The sequence below is a fragment of the Electrophorus electricus genome, chromosome 14, assembly GCF_041902795.1.
Source record: "Electrophorus electricus isolate QZ-2024a chromosome 14, ASM4190279v1, whole genome shotgun sequence".
Taxonomy (NCBI): Eukaryota; Metazoa; Chordata; class Actinopteri; order Gymnotiformes; family Gymnotidae; genus Electrophorus; species Electrophorus electricus.
The window spans coordinates 18,750,998-18,767,037 of NC_137510.1; the positions used below are offsets into that span (position 1 = coordinate 18,750,998).

At 41.2% G+C, this 16,040-nt stretch overlaps 1 protein-coding gene across 7 annotated transcripts; it reads left to right on the forward strand.

Moving 5' to 3' along the window:
• Positions 1–218: 218 nt before the first annotated feature.
• On the forward strand, positions 219–15,868 carry snx7 (sorting nexin 7). 7 transcript variants are annotated; one of them, XR_014117013.1, is made up of 11 exons: positions 219–441; positions 1,625–1,816; positions 1,933–2,043; positions 2,315–2,473; positions 4,068–4,266; positions 4,369–4,568; positions 4,946–5,038; positions 6,019–6,120; positions 7,984–8,136; positions 13,618–13,767; positions 13,856–15,868. XR_014117013.1 is itself a non-coding variant. In XM_081696686.1 (10 exons), the coding sequence occupies exons 1-10, from the start codon at positions 328–330 to the stop codon at positions 13,681–13,683; spliced, it is 1,389 nt and encodes a 462-aa protein (XP_081552812.1). In that variant the 5' UTR covers positions 219–327; the 3' UTR covers positions 13,684–15,868. The 7 variants fall into 7 exon arrangements, 4 of the variants coding, with proteins under 4 accessions (XP_081552812.1, XP_081552813.1, XP_026872069.2 ...); XR_014117014.1 differs by having other exon boundaries at positions 220–441; positions 15,149–15,857; XR_014117012.1 differs by adding an exon at positions 12,667–12,915 and having other exon boundaries at positions 222–441; positions 13,618–15,863.
• The last annotated feature ends 172 nt before the right edge of the window (positions 15,869–16,040 follow it).

Here is a 16,040-nt window from a genome sequence, read left to right on the forward strand (position 1 = left end):
TAAAAGTCCGGGCTATCCTGAATAAGCACTGGAATCGCAAAAACTTCTGTCACATGAACCACTGGTTACGTGTAGGTTACTCTGGGTTTTGTTTTGTTTTAGTCTTTCCTTCGTGTCTGTAGACGACAAACAAATACATTTTTCATTCATTTCTACTCAATTGACTATTCAGCGTTTTGTGCTATCAACAGCCACTCTTCTTTTCCTGAATACGATATTTCCGTTTCTGCGCAGTAAAGTATCTGCTTCTGGTCAAGTTTCAGACTTTTACGGAAAACTCAACTTATGAATTCTAATTTCACTGGAAAAGAAGAATCGATCTGAGCCATGATGAGTGGGACTGTTACCGATAATAATACTCCAACTGCTACAAAACCGGAGGATCTCGCAGGACAAGTGTTAGATCTAGATGAGGACGACGACTTGGAAGTTTTCAGTAAGGTAATTTAAAAACCAAACTTCAGTGGAACTGAGAGGCTGCTGGCAGATGACACCCGAGCTTATATGATAGTTAGCTGCTACATGGTCTGGCCTTACCACTGCCACATTACAAATCTGTAACCTTCTGTGAGTTGGTGACAGAAGAGTTTACAACACAATACGCAAACGAGTGTCTAACCTAAAGTACGGTAACGCTTAAGCCTCCACTTGGCTTGGTATCAGTCACACAGTAGGCTACAGACTTTTTACTTCGTAAATCGGAGGAAAGCACCGTCACTTCGTTCGCCTTGTTTTGTTCTCGTTTGGGTCTCAAAGGTCATAAATCAGGTGGCATTACGAAGATCCTACACACAGCCTAACTAAGACAGCGATCTACTTCTTGCAGCATAATAGAGTAGGCATACTGACAGGTTAGCGAAGGTCTACAGACCTGAGGGGACAGGCTATGTGACAGTTCCCCCTCTTAATAACAGATGTTCGATTCAGATAGAAAATGTGGAAATTGAAGAACTGCTTCGTGTCCGGTTGTTTTTTTGTTTTTTTTAGCACCAACTGAAATTTCTGCTGACAGCGGTCAGTTTTGGTTATGACAAGAAAGCTCTGCATAGGCGCGGTAAAGCTACACGGGCCTTTACTCCGTGATCATTCGTGTGAAACTTTTATTAAAATGGCAACTATTGGCACGCGTCAGTTGCTGAGTTTAGATCAAACATTATGCTTTGCTAAAAGAAAAAGACCCTAATCAGCTGGCTGACCTGTCAAGGATACACATCCTTGAAATACAGCTTCACATTTCGTTGAGTTTTCGCTGGGAATTAAACATAGTATAATTTTTAGGACTATTCACTGTATGATGTATGCACTATTTCAAATGGTTGAGGGACAGCTCAAGAATATTTTTAAGTTTAGCTTTAAATTTGGCTTGTCATTGAACCCATTTTTCAAATGAAAGTTATCCATTAAAATACACGCTTTCTGCAACCATCATTCTCTAGGACAAGCTCACAGTACAACAAAAACACTTGATATTAACAAATTCATCATGGGGTTTGGGGAAACAAGATTATTTGTTGTCATTGGCTTGTCGCTACCATGTCCAGACTGATAACTGCACAGTAAAGAAGCTGCTTGGTGTCCATATGGGCAAGACATATTTGTTGAAGATGTACTTTTTCCACTGTAGGACGCAACCTTCATGGACGGAAGCTCTTTTAATTCCCCAATGCCAACCTCCCCTGGCTCCATGGTCAACCAGTACAAGTTTGAGGAGGAGGAGGAAGTGCCCGACACTAAAGACATTTTTGTTACAGTCGATAAGCCTGAGAGCCATGTGACTGCCATTGAGACGTTTATTACGTACAGGGTTTTAACGAAGGTACACCAAGAATCATGTTTCCAGTGATGAGTATTTGATCTCAGAATGACGCCTTGTGTACTATGAGTGGTGCATTAGTGCTTGAAAATCCCTGTGTCCCCCTCTCTTGACACCAGACCAGTCGCAGTGAGTTTGACTCAAGTGAGTATGAAGTCCGCAGGCGCTACCAAGACTTCCTGTGGTTAAAAGGCAAGCTGGAGGAGACTCATCCCACTCTCATTGTTCATGTAGGTGTAGTTTACCTCCCACCCATTCCACCCTCAGCATGCTTTAGTGCTGAAGCCATGCTGCCTTCTCCTCTCATTTAACAGTACAAAACTCATCAGCAACAGGTAGATTGGAAGATTTATCAGTTGATTTGTTTATGCTGAAATCATTTTAGAAAGGCATTGATTCAAGTGTTCATGGTGATCTACAGCTCCAAATTACCCCATGACATGTTCTTATCAGGTTTGTGGTACTTGAACACTGAACGCTGGTCTCCTTGTTGTACTGTAGCCGCTGCCAGAGAAATTTGTGATGAAGGGAATGATGGAGCGGTTCAGTGACGACTTTGTTGAGACGAGGAAAAGAGCACTGCACAAGTTCCTCAACAGGATAGCCGACCATCCCGTTCTCTCGTGCAGTGAGGATTTCAAGATCTTTCTCACAGCAGAGGTTTGGATAAAATACACACATACACACAGTTATGGTTCCATATTACTGGACTGCAATTTTAGACAAATATAATATACAGTCTGTTGATCCAAGAGACTCCCAGTTTAGAGCATGTCTGTTCTATCAAAACTCATAATTCTCTGTAACTGCCTAAAATAAATACAGCATTTCTTTCCTGAAGATGGTAGCCAATATTCATTCACACACATATGCACAAATGTCCTGCTCATCCTAATGTGATCATTTTTTACCTTCAAATAATATATGCACAGCTACCCTTATCATAAATTCATATGGATGTCCTCCAAGTCCTCTTGAATTGAGAACATTGTTGAGTTTATTTGAGAAGTTTTGTGTGTGTGTGTGTGTGTGTGTGTGTGTGTGTGTGTGCGTGTATACACGCGCGCACACACACACACAATGTGGGTGGGTAGTCAAAATTGCGTCCTTCATCAGCTGTGCAAGCAAAGTACTTCTGAAGTTCCAGGAGGGGAAGCCAGTATATGTTACAAAGCATAGATGTTAATCATAATCATAACATTCATTCCATGGGCGTCAAACATTCTGAAAATGTAGATTCAGTTCTTTTTCTTTGAGTTTCCTAACTTTACTGCTGCCATAGCAACAACTGGCAATGCAAAGCAATATGTCATTACTACAATGCCCATTAGTATGAAAATGCCTTTCCACTGGAAATGACCAATCCTTAAATCTGATGGTCCAAATGTGTTCAACAAAACGACTGTTTTGGTTCCTCCAATGTAAAGCTGATTACATCTCTTGCAAGAAATACAATAAGCAACTCGTGCAGTAATGCATGAGGAAGAATGGGATATGACAATTGATCCATTTGTGCTAGTAATTTTAGTGGCAGTGTTAATACATTTACAGTACTGAGTGGTTGCAGGCTGTTGTACCACAGTTATCTGGCTGGTCATTTATCTCGCTCTTGATGAACCTGTCTTTGATGTTTTTGTCTCATCTAGGAGATTAGTGAAAAATCTTTAAGAAGGGATGTGATCTCTGCATTATTCTGGAGGTGTTATCGTTCCTCTTGCTTATTTAAACCACAAGAAAGTTGTCACCATTACAAATGATTTGCAAATGACTTTTTGGAGTCATCTGTATTATCAAAAGGTCTTACATTTGTGCATATAAAGCCTGTTACCAATTAATTTAAGTGCATTACTGACACTAAAGATTTGTTTTGATGTTTAAGACTACACGTTTGTTTTAATGATGGCCAGGATACTCTATTCACATGTTATGGTGGTACAGGAAACCTTGACTTGTCTAAATATAGCTCTACAAGGCCTCCTGTACATGTCCTACAGGAAAATTTCAAGCCATTTTTTCTTATTGATACCTGCGAAAGAGAAAGTAGTAGCATTAATTTCAACAAACCAACAAAAAAATGTAATCTACCTATCTAACTTAACTTACTTCCTGTAATGCTCTACTCTGGAAATCTTATGTTTCACTGCAGTCCTTTACTATAGTGCATTGCGGTTAATCCATAGAGTCCTTTTCTGGAAGAGGCTTGGTTAATCATGCCCAACTCATGTGCAGCACTTCATGATGGTCCTGTCTGCAGGAGCTAGGCACTCATAAGAAACAAGGGCCAGGTTTCCTTAGCCGCATCGGAGACACAGTGCGGGCAGTAGCAGCCTCTGTCCGTGGGGTACGAACACGTCCAGAGGAGTTCATAGCCATTCAGGACTACGTGGAGGCCTTCAGTCAGAAGATGACCTCTTTGGACAAAGTCACCCAAAGGATCATCAAAGAACAGAAGGGTATGCATTGAACATCCACCACCATTACCATGTTGTGATGCACAAAGCAGCCAGGCAGGGAACTATGGGTAGTGTAGTCTTAACAAACCGCTGTGTGTCCAGAGTACTCGGAGGAACTTGGGGAAGGCTCACCCGTCTACACCAAGTGGTCAGACATCGAGGACGAGCTGATGGTGCCACTGAAGCTGATGGCCAGCTGCCTAGACAGGTGTCACCGGGAGAGCGAGGAGCAGGTCCTACAGCTCAGCAACAGCTTGCTCCCAACCCTGCATGAGTATGTGCTTTGCACAGATACTCTCAAGGTAAACCTGCACTGCTAGAACAGACTGGTAGCTTTCTAGAAGGGCTGTAGAGAAAACAAGCATTTTTCTTGGATTGACAGTGAATAAGCACAGATTTTAGGCTTTGTGGTGGTTTTTTTTTTTCTTTTCTCTGAGATTACTGTTTGAAAGTAAGAGTAGATGTTTAGTATAAAAAAGTCATCTTTCATTTGTTTGCCTCTGCTGACTCTTGCTAACATTTCATGTCATTTGTGCTGTAACCTGAAGCGTAAACTTTGGTTCAATACTGGGATCAATATACTGGTAGTGTGCATTGTGTTTTACCAAGGCTTATTATGTATTTTATCCAGGCCTATATTTCATTAAGAGGCATTGATCCCACTGTTTGTCATATGCAGGCAGTGCTCCGAAGACGAGACAACATCCAGGCAGAGTTGGAGGCGAAGACTGAAACTCTTGCTGGCAAGAAGACAGAAGCAGAAGCAGAAGTAGTGAGTACAACATGGGCTTGTTTCTCTTTCCCTTATAACCCACCCAATGCTCTCCTGCAATTTTCCAAAGATTATTACTAATAAAGCCATGCTTTGGCACTCATGTCTGCTTTCATTTGAAGGCAATCCATTTTAAGCCTAAAGAGGAATGTGGTGAGATTATATAAAATATCTCATGAAAAGCAGAGGAAGTCCCCATGTGCCTGAACTCACTTCAGCCAGAACACAGTAAATACGGATGAATACAGCCTGCACTAATCATGTCATGTTTAGATCTCGTGGGCTTTTGACTTTTTACATCAATTCCATCAAATGTCACGGGTACAAGGAAGATCCGCCGGTGGGGAAGAGAAAGGACTGTTATTGGGCCAGGTCCTTTTAGAGAAGAGTTTGAAGGTTTCGATGCCCCACTCACCAAACCCCAGCTTAGCAATAACCTTTCTCCAGAGAATTTAATTACAGCTGGTGAGAACTGTTCCTGTTGACTTCCTCCGTGCTGTACAGCTTTTGTGAAATGGATGGATTCTCTTTTATGATCTGTTGTTGAATGTGGTGCTCCCTGTTCCTGGGCTTCAGGCAAATAAGGCAGGGTTGTTAAATACAGCCCTAGTGCAAACCTCTTGGAAAACTATACTATGCTAGGTTTATTAAGTACACTGAATGTGGGATGTGGTGCTGATCCTGATGTAACCCTGTTTTAATTTGAATATAAACCTATGCAAACACTGTTATCTATCCTTGTATGCAAAATGTCACTGTGGGTTGCTATATAACTATAACTCATAAGTAACTAAAACATCAGCCTACTTCCCATATCTTTCTCAATATATAGTGGACACATTCCCAGCTCTGCTGCTTTCTTCTGAACAGTTGTTGCAGCAGGGTTGTTGCACAAAGACAAAAGTTTTGTTTTGGGTTTTTTTTCTTCTTCATCTGTGTTACATCTGATGTGTCCTCCTGTATTGGTTGTGTCCATGAAGGAGTCAAAGGTCCTGAGTTTAGCATGGGACAGCCTGGTGGGCAAAGACCCAGACGAGGTCAGACAGCAGAGACAGCAGAAGCTTAAAGGAGAGATGAAAGAGGTACCGCTTTCATAACCGCAGTGAGGCATGCGCCTGCTTACACGCACTTCTCATATTAGAGGTTCTTGTGAGCATCATTGCTTTGAGGTCTGGAATTTCAACAGTCTGCACTCCGATGTGAAATGGCGCACTGGCAATTATGAACCGCTTTCCCTGTGAGACCAGGAGACTCTGAAATGCTGCAAGCTCCTCCTTCTGCATGACTTATGCTTACGGACAGCGTGTTGTCACATGCCGTCATGTTTCTGGGTGGGGTAGAAGGGCAGGTATTCTTCTACATGTGTCTGCCTCCCAACCTGAATGTCCTCCTTCTGGGACAAGGTGCATGCCACTGCTGTAGATGCCTGTCTTTGTATTGCACGCATCATATCAAGCTATTTGCCATAGTACACATGGCAGAACACAGCAACATGAACAACGGTAGAGAATAGTTGTTTACTGTGCCCCATGTCTACATTTGAAATGATCTGCGATATAATATTCGATCCAGTAGGTGGCAGTAAAGGTCAGTAAGTGTATGGAAAACCATCTTTCTAGAAGGCATTAAATGCGTTATGGGAATTTATATATCACGTTTCACTTAATAAGAGACTGCTATGATTTTTTGTAAAGAGTTCTGTTTTCCATTATCTGATTTCTTCCGATTTATGTGTGATTCCTAACTTATAACATGTTGGAGCCTGTTTTATTGATGAAATGTAGACCTAGTTCCTTTGATTTTAATGACTAAGTGTGTGTGTGTGTGTGTGTGTGTGTGTGTGTGTGTGTGTGTTAGGATTAATCTCTCTGTCTGCACCTCTCTTAATGACAGTAAGGGCAGATCAGCGTAACTAATGATCTGTCCTGCTTGTCACCGGGGAGACGCAGCTCTAGACAGTTACTGATCATGTCAGCACTGCCCCAACCCCCTTCTGTCCCTCTGTGCATCATCCACACTCACCCAAACCAACTCCTGTTCAACAAAATTGCCTCACAGAATCAGAGGCTGTATACACACGCACACACACACACACACACGCCAATCCAGAGGGGATACGGGCGGAGGCGGCAGCGAACACTCAGTGCTCGGCCTCCATCAGCTCAGCTGTCAATAAGTGGATGGTTTCCCAAAGCTCTTGCTCGCCTTAATCTTAGCTTGTTAATGTAACGTCTGCCCCTCCACGCATGCCTGGAACCCGCCAGCTGTCCATTAGCATGTTTACTTGTCATTTCGACCTGTGCTCACGTGTGTGGACAGTGATACTTTGCATGTGTTATTGGAAGCCAATTGGACCCAAGGGAGTTCTTGCCATCTGATACAGGTCGTTAGGGACATCTTGATGAGGTGCTCAGATCGATGGGGATGTGGAATCAAGTACGCCGCCAGTGTACAGCAGCCCCACTAAGTGCACGGTGCCAACTTGGTTTGCATTGTGACTGATCTCAGTTCAGACAGAAAAGTGCATGCATATGGTACATAAACTGTGCTGTGTGGTTTGATGTATTGTAAAGTGTGAAGAATTAACATTGGGAGAAGCTGCAGGCTTTAGGTGTGTCGCTGTGGTAAAGCATCAGAGTTACCTTTACTTATATAGACAATACAGAATGCACCAAGTTAGGTATTTTCATAATTACTGAGAGGAATGTTGTATGGGCAAGTTCATCAGACTTGGCCATTTGCTTCATTACAGTTGAGTGCAGTGTAGCAAGGTCATGTGTTTGGGTTTTGTAATAGTATAAAAATGTCCATATTTCAACTGCATTGCTTGTGAAAGAAATCTTCTCAAGTTTTTTTTTTTTAGACATATTCTTTGACTATGTTGTAGAGACAATGAAAGTGAGGTATGTGCTGTTATCTTATTATGTACTTGCGTGCCTGGGCAGATAAAGGAAGAGATTGATAAGATGGATGACCGGCTGGAGTGGGCCAATAATGCGTTGAAGGCAGACTGGAACCGCTGGCAGGAGAGAATGAGGGCTGACTTGAGATCAGTTTTTAACCGCACTGCAGAGAAGAACGTGGAGTACTACGAAAAGGTGAGTGATGGTGATGAACATGAAGAAAGAATCCAACTTGACTATGGAGCACACGTGCATGTCCGTGTGCGTCCGTGATAGATTTACTGTCCTATTTCAGGGAGCAGTACGTAAGTTTGACACAAAAACAACAAGGTGAAAAGCTTTAAATTGGTGGAAGAAACATCATGATAGAAATGCAATAAAATTGTGTTCACTGTGAATGTTAGGTAAAATGTATATAAAACCTTGCAGATTATATTGTTTGTTGCCACATTAAATATTTGGATTACTTACAGAGAGTGCCTGATGGATATATGGGGTCATCTGCCTGTAGACATTCCCGGCTTTGGGCATTTGCCAGTAGAGGGTAGTAGTACTTCATTTTTATACCTGCTGACAGCTTGCTATAAAGATGGCTGATATTTCCAGCTGAAGGATGAGGTATTGGGATTGATGTCATTAGACATGTACCCTTTCATTGTATTTGCTCCCTCTACTGCACTTCTCAGAGGCGAACCAGAAATCATGAGCCAAGCGCTGGTGGCACAGTCCAGAACAGATTGCTATAGATGCTGTGGCGCTGGATGACTTGTTTGGTAAGGAGAGGGAAGGAGAGCAGGAAGGCAGGAAAGAGAACACCATTATCAACAGCCAATGCTACGTAACGAAGGAGCCACAAAAGACAGACCATCAGAAGTTTCTTTTATCCACATTTGTGCCTCCTTGTAGTCTTCTCAGCTTTCTATTGGTGGAGATCGCGCTGCTTTAGGCCACCATGCCATTTATGTACATTTGAGCGAAGCACAGGGGTTTGCTAATTGCTCCGAATGTTCTAAATGGAATAGCTCTCGGTCATTCATCCATTGTTGCAGATTCGTGGCCAAGGGAGCCAAAGTAAGGTTCAGTCCTCATATTACAATGCTATGTTGTGTAACCCCAAAGCTAGGTCTCCATTTTTGTTTAATATCCAGGAAAAGCCTGGCAGCATCCAAAATATGAATGAACTGGTGAGCGAGGTGAAAGGGGGAGGAATAAGAGAGAGAGCGAGGGAGACAGCAAGTCTGAGGTCTTAATAAGTAAAGACAGTTTGGAGGGGCAGCTGCTGTGGGCCCTGTTGTGAGGCCACATTACTGGGTGTTAATATGGTGTCATGGGAGAGTTGGTGTGCAGGTGCTATGGCAGGCCCAGGTCCACTGAATGATTAATGCATGTCACATTGACCTCAATAACGAGAGGCAAGGGGATGAGGCACATGGGACCAACAGGGCCTGGAGGAGGTTGCTCCACCGCTTCCCCTTATGGCAAAGAACTAGAATGAAGTAAAGTTTACAGGAGAAGATGGATATACAATGTTGCACAGGGAGGACGATATATGTGAAGGTTCCAGGGCTTAACTGTTGTAACATACTATAATTACAGATGTACATGTGAAAATGTAAAAATGGTAAAATGTTAGACAATACATCTTTCTGAAACATCCTGATTCTTTAGCAACCTTATGTACTATACTTTTTAAAGTAGGTCTGTCTGTCTGTCTGTCTGTCTGTCTGTCTGTCTGTCTGTCTGATTGCATGGTTAAATTGAATGTACAGGTAAGAAGAAGACAGACAGACAGTGATACCCAGGGTGGAGGAGGGGGTGGTGAAGCTGCAGCCTGATCACTGCTACTGGCACCATTCTCGATCTGACATGGTAGTTTCATGGTTGCGGGAGCTGGTGCAAATGTATCGGCACAGCAGTGATGCTGGGGTTCTTGCACATGTCAAGTTAATGTGGGCTGTTAGAGGTCCACCCAAAAATACCCAGCTAGCAGCAGTACTGTCTTTAGACACTGACCATTGCTAAAGGGCTAGAGCATGGCCAAAACCTAGCATGGGAGATATGTGCAATAAAGTGGCTGGTGTGTTGTCATTTTTTACCGTCTATTTTGCTAAAATAAAGAACCAAATCTTTACATCATCTGTAATTAAAGACCAAGTGGTTTTCTTGATCCATTGTAATCAGGAACATGTGAATTTAACTATAAACTAAATGGGGAACACGAAGACTTCCAGGACAAACCTGTTCTGTGGCATGAGTTCACAATGAAATGTTTATACATTTGCATGGTGGCCTATACAATGCTGTGGGCACATCAGCCATACACTGTAAGGTGGCAAGTTCAGGGGATTGCCATGGAGACGCCATAGCAACAAGGATGTTGCTCAAAGATGGGGAAGACATGCATCCTGTCATTAAATTTATATTTAATTTCAAATGAATTTCAACACTGGGGAGCATTTTTGAGGTTTTCCCTGTCCCTGTTTTGGAACAGGCCACAGCAGGGGTTGACAGTGGGCTTTCAATTATTCACTGTACCAGCCCACTATAGCAGATGCTTCCCTTTTGAATTCAACACTTGGCATTGTTCTTCTGAGCTCCAGGTCCAGTGCTGACAGCGCTGTGCACAGAAGTTTGTTCCACCTCTCTACCACACACTTTGAAATAGCTGATCTGACCTACAGTCTCCTCAATATATCTGTAGTTTGTGCATGTATTTTCATGAAGGCTTGTGGACAAGCCTGTCTTGCTGTGGTGATTGGTCCTAAATGGCCTAGGCACTTCCCTGATTAGCTTTGTTTAGTAGCAGATCAAATAGCAGCTGGATGTAGGTGGAGCAGGGCTGGCTAATGGGGCCATGCCCTCGGCCTCCTAATGGGCCTACTCTAATCACACACACGCTCCCCTGGACTCTGAAGCCAGAGGAAGCTGCATGCTTGATACAGCTCCCAGGGAGACATCACCCCCGGCCCCGGCCATGATCTTCACCATTCAGTGGTCAGTTTATTACCTTTGCAGACACTTGTGCCAGCACATGAGTAGATGGTAGCATCTGTACAGTAATCACCACTAGGTTTTGTTTTTTGTTTGTTTTTTCCCCTTATTTTTGGTGCTTGGACCTATATTAAAAATGTCATTCTCCTCTGTGCAATGCTCTGTTAAAAAAAATCTTTGTCACAGAATTTAACAGATAGGTAATATGGCATATTATTAAATGTCACACAATCAAAAAAGGCAACATGATATGCATTTTGTTTCACATAGACTGTCTGCCATTCAGTTTGACTTCTATCTTCCCAGCATGCTTTGTGAGGTCTTAGCAAAGTTTCTCCTCAGGGCATGTGCCAGCATCACATCCCCGCATTGCTTGATCAGGGTGACCTGGTAGTAGCCAGAGTGGTGGCAAACCACGCCCGTCCTCCTCCATCATGGGCTCACCAGGCTCATGTCCCCACATGCGTACTCGCCACCCCCCGCACTCCTGCCTTTGGGAGGGTGACTCACTCACACTTTGGGCCAAAGTCTTCCTTGGTGTCATTTTTGCCATCTATAGTGTCTCAAAATAGGCCAATCAGACACTTTAGAAAGGGGAAGGAAAGTTCCATTTGGAGAAATTGACTTCATATGTGGTACATTCATGTCTAATTTTCCTCGATTGGAATATTTTTGCATAATGGAAAAACACTCAGATAAATCAGTCACTAATTGAGAGATTTAGTGTCTTCCTCTTTCATCATACAATATACGAGCAGAAAATGCTGCAAATGTCTTTTTCAGCTCTGTGACTTGCCCACTGTCTCCTGTTCAATGTGATTGGGTGTAAATTAAGTCTACAGTGTTGGAGAGGTCAGCCAACATGTGGTTGATGCTCTTTTCTTCTAGATCTAGTGCACGCTGTCTCTTGCTTACACATTTTTGTTCTGTTCTTGCTGAGTTAGATGTCCATGGGCAGTTTGGAGCAGGGAAGAAGTCCACACTATACCTTATTACACTCTTCCAAATCTCTGCTAGTCACACCTTACCCCTGTTATCTGTCATACGGTTGAGCCCTACCACTATTCTGTATTATGAAGTTCACTGAAAGCTCTGACTGACCTTTGACCCAGAGGTAGTTGGAAATTTTGTTTACCCGAAATTGGCTATTTTATGTACTTCATCTGTGGTTGAATGTAGCAGATATACCTTGGCAGTAATTTGGCGGCTGTTTATGGTTGTCATCTGGCACCCATTCTCATGCTCTTGTTTGAAGCACTTTAAAAAGGTCAGAGCTCACCTTCGTCCTATGCTGAAGTGCCAGCCTGACTAAGTGCTTTTGACAGGCAGTCAACCACAGTGAGCCTGCCTCTGGTGTGCCAACCATGACATGCTCTCAAGTGCCAGGCAAGTGTATGTGGACTGGGGGGGTGGGGGTGGGGTGGTATGTTGGGGAGAGAAGGTTGTCAAGTCTGAGAATGAGGACATTCATCTCAAGCCTGGCAAGTGCTACCTAAATGACATGCAGGCCTACTGTGACCACAGCTCATGAATGAGACTGGGGACTGAATTGGAAGTTACTGTGTGTCAGTCCTGTTGGCAGCCTTCAAATAGCATTTCATTACTCAGAAGGCCTTTATTGATGGGCCAAAACCCTACCCAGACTAAAATACATAAGTGCAGACTGGACAGACAGAGACAGGGAATGTGTGAAGGAGAGTGCTGGTATCATTCTGAATGTGTGTTCTCTTGCAGTGTCTGGCGGTGTGGGAGTCATTCCTGCTGTCTCAGAAGACTGAGGACAGTGAAGGAGACAACATATTAGACTCCTAATCTTCCATGATGCACTTAGCCAATCAGTTTTGACCAAAGACAAGTTTTTACTTGACAGTCTTGAAGCTTCAGATGTACACTACACCACTCCCAGAGTGGCCACAGTATGGATTCAATTGTGCCAATTTCCTAACTGGTCCAAAGATAGAAGATGTGTTGTCCAATACTGAAGTAAGACTGTCTGAGACGAACCTGTTTGTGTAGCTTTGTAGAATACAAGAAAAAAGTGGCAAATGTTTTATGATTGTGGTTAATTATAACCACCAAACATGGATATTTGGTTTTTAGATTTGAAAATACATTTAAATTATTGTATTATTATTATTATTATTATTATTATTATAGAAAACCTCAATGGATTTACCATAATTTGGGTGCCATTAGATCATGGCTTTATTCATATGATTTGATTGTTTGGCTATATGATTCACAGGGATGTTTGGGGCAAGTTTTATCTATATGATTCACAGGGGTTGTTTGAAAAATGCATGATAACTGGTAATTTAGCAATGAGAAATTAAGTTAGTCCAGCATTTACATAATCTGAAAATACGCATTTTATGGTATTATACTGCACCTTTGATCATTTTAATACATACATGTGATACATATGGGATTACTGGGTTAAATGCAAGTTCTTTGTTCTTTTTTTTAATTTCTTCTACTATCTGAAGTTGATCTCCTATTTGTTTACATTATTAAAATACTCAAGTTTTGCTACTATGGAACTGAAATAAAAACATTTTATGGAATAAAAAAGTGTAAATAGTATTATATGACATGATGTTTATGTATGGTGTTCCATTTATATCATGTTATCTTAATTGTGTGCTGTATAAATTATAACGCATTGCTTGTTTTCTTTATTTGTAGATGTATCTTCATTTGGCTATAAAGAGAATGACAAATTGGAAACGGGGAAAAGGCTTTTTGTGGTAGATTCATGTGGCTCAATACTGATTTCTTTGTCCTGGGATTTTCCCTTCACTCTGGGTAGGACAGAACAGGAGGCTGGATTCTAAAGTAGGTTACCCATTTAGCCTAATCACATTAAACATTTATCTGCACTTTCTAAATAACACTGCCCTGAAATTATGACTTTTATCTGCAGTTTATTTCATGCAGAGTTTGAAGAGGTGCAGCAATAGTTAATCTGTCTACACCCTCTCTATGAGAACAGGCAAAGTGAGTTACATAAGCAAGGTTGAAATGAATTTACAAAATAAGGCATTCTGTCTGCAGTGCACAGCTCTGGTTTGTGACAGTGGAACACCGGAGAAAACGTCACCATCTGAAAGCCATTTTGAAAGAGAGAGAGAGAGAGAAAATGTGTGTGTGTGTGTGTGTGTGTGTGTGTGTGTGAGTGTACTGCATAAACAACAGCAACTATTCAGTTGATTCCTTTGTCCTGTCACACTTTGAATGGTTCCTTGAATGGTTGTTGAGTAATTCTGAATTTGAAGCCTCTACATTTTTGAGGGGAAATTGCTTTTCAGTCCACTTCCTTTTCTCAAAAAAAAAAAAACAATTTATCCCTACAAGCTCAGTTCATTTTTAGCCTGCCTGCAATAATAGCACATTTTACACAAGTTGAAGGAACTGATATTAGATGCAGCTAGAGAGGCTAGATGGCCAGACCTCCATTTTAAATTGAGCAGTTGGACTTTGTCCATATTCAGCTGTAACATTTTGAAATAACACATTTTTCCTGATAAAAATGTAGCTGAGGCAGTCTAATTTACATGCATAGCTTATGTGTACAGGGCTTTTCATACTTATCCGTTCACTTTTGTTTATTCCCTCACTGTGAAACTTCAGTCTAGGAAATGGATTCATCGCAATGAAAATAGATTTTCTGGTCATTCACTAGGTTGACAGGCCCATAGACAAACAAGATGTGGTGGTAATAATCAAATAAATAAAAAAAACTCATTGTTTATGTTGCTTATTTTGTGCTTATGCAAGTTATCAAAAATGGATGAACCATCTGTAATGAAAAGTCTTGCTGCTACTCATATTTCAATATATATGTTGATAAACCAATATGATTTGAATGTGTAAAATGAGTGCCAATAGTAAATCTGTTTAACAAATACATTTCAACTCACTTTGATCTATTTTAGATTTTTAAACAAATGCAGATACATGATTTTTTTGTATTTTTGGAGTTTTCATATATCAAGGAGGGATTTGTCCTTTCCTACACTATATAATGAATTGAATACCTTTATGGTATACACTCCTACTTTTACAGTGCACTACAGTAGGGGTGGGGTTATAAAAATATCTCTGTTCAACAACAGCATCAATTTTACACTAGAAATATGAGGAAATTTTATTCTTTCAGTGAAGTTATATTCAACAAAGAAAATTAATTTTTAATTCTGTCCCACTTGGGGGTCAGGTTATCCATCTGTCATATCGCCTGATTCCTCATCTCACTACAACACCCAGTGCTCCACCAATCCTGAACTTCACATCAGAACGTCATCACCAGAACATTGACCTCGCCTGTGTACTTGGTTATTTAAGCCTGTCTCAAACAATGGGATACTGTGAAGTATTGCCTCTAGTCTTCTATGCATACCGAGCATTATTTTGGATTACCTTTCTGTGTACTGAACCCTGGCTTTGTATATCTCGTTTCTGATTTCTGCCTGCCCCTATTGGATTCTTTTGCCTGGATTTTGGATAGTCTTTCTGGTTTTTTGATTTGGACTGTTTTCTCCACATTCAAGCTACTCCATTCCTTGAGTTTTGTGATCTGTTCCATTATGTGTTCTTGCCATAAAGCCATATCATTTATCCACAAGCGTCTGATTTTTGACAGGCCCGTTACACCATCCAAATAAAAATGATAAATTAAATACAACACGTGAAAATCTGCTAGTCTGCTAGTGACACTACAGCAGTGATTGACCCACATGCAAAAGGTAGTAGAAACCACATATGTAATTTACAATAGATTAAAAGAAGTAACTATAGATCTATAGCTATAGATGTATAACCAGCATGTATATTTCAATATTTCATACTCAAATTATAATAATTCCTTAACTTAATAAAATCAAATATTATGTGCTCTGTATGTATTATATCCATGTATATTCTGTTCAGTCCATCTTTATATCGAAATTAAAAAGCTGATCATAAAAAAAACATCTAAAATAATTTCTTTTTGTTCTAGACAATGAATGCGATGTTCTGAAATATTGGACTAAATTTTTTATTTTAGATTTCTATTTTGACATTTCATCTATTATGATGGATAAAGTTCAGATCGTATGGTAGGACTG

Excerpts from the sequence above, each read along its gene's own strand:
- snx7 (XM_027016259.3), top strand. The coding sequence starts at position 328 with ATGATGAGTGGGACTGTTACCGATAATAATACTCCAACTGCTACAAAA. Across the intron at positions 442-1,624 it reads ACTTGGAAGTTTTCAGTAAG|GACGCAACCTTCATGGACGG; the intron begins GTAATTTAAAAA and ends TTTCCACTGTAG. Across the intron at positions 4,267-4,368 it reads GATCATCAAAGAACAGAAGG|AGTACTCGGAGGAACTTGGG; the intron begins GTATGCATTGAA and ends CTGTGTGTCCAG.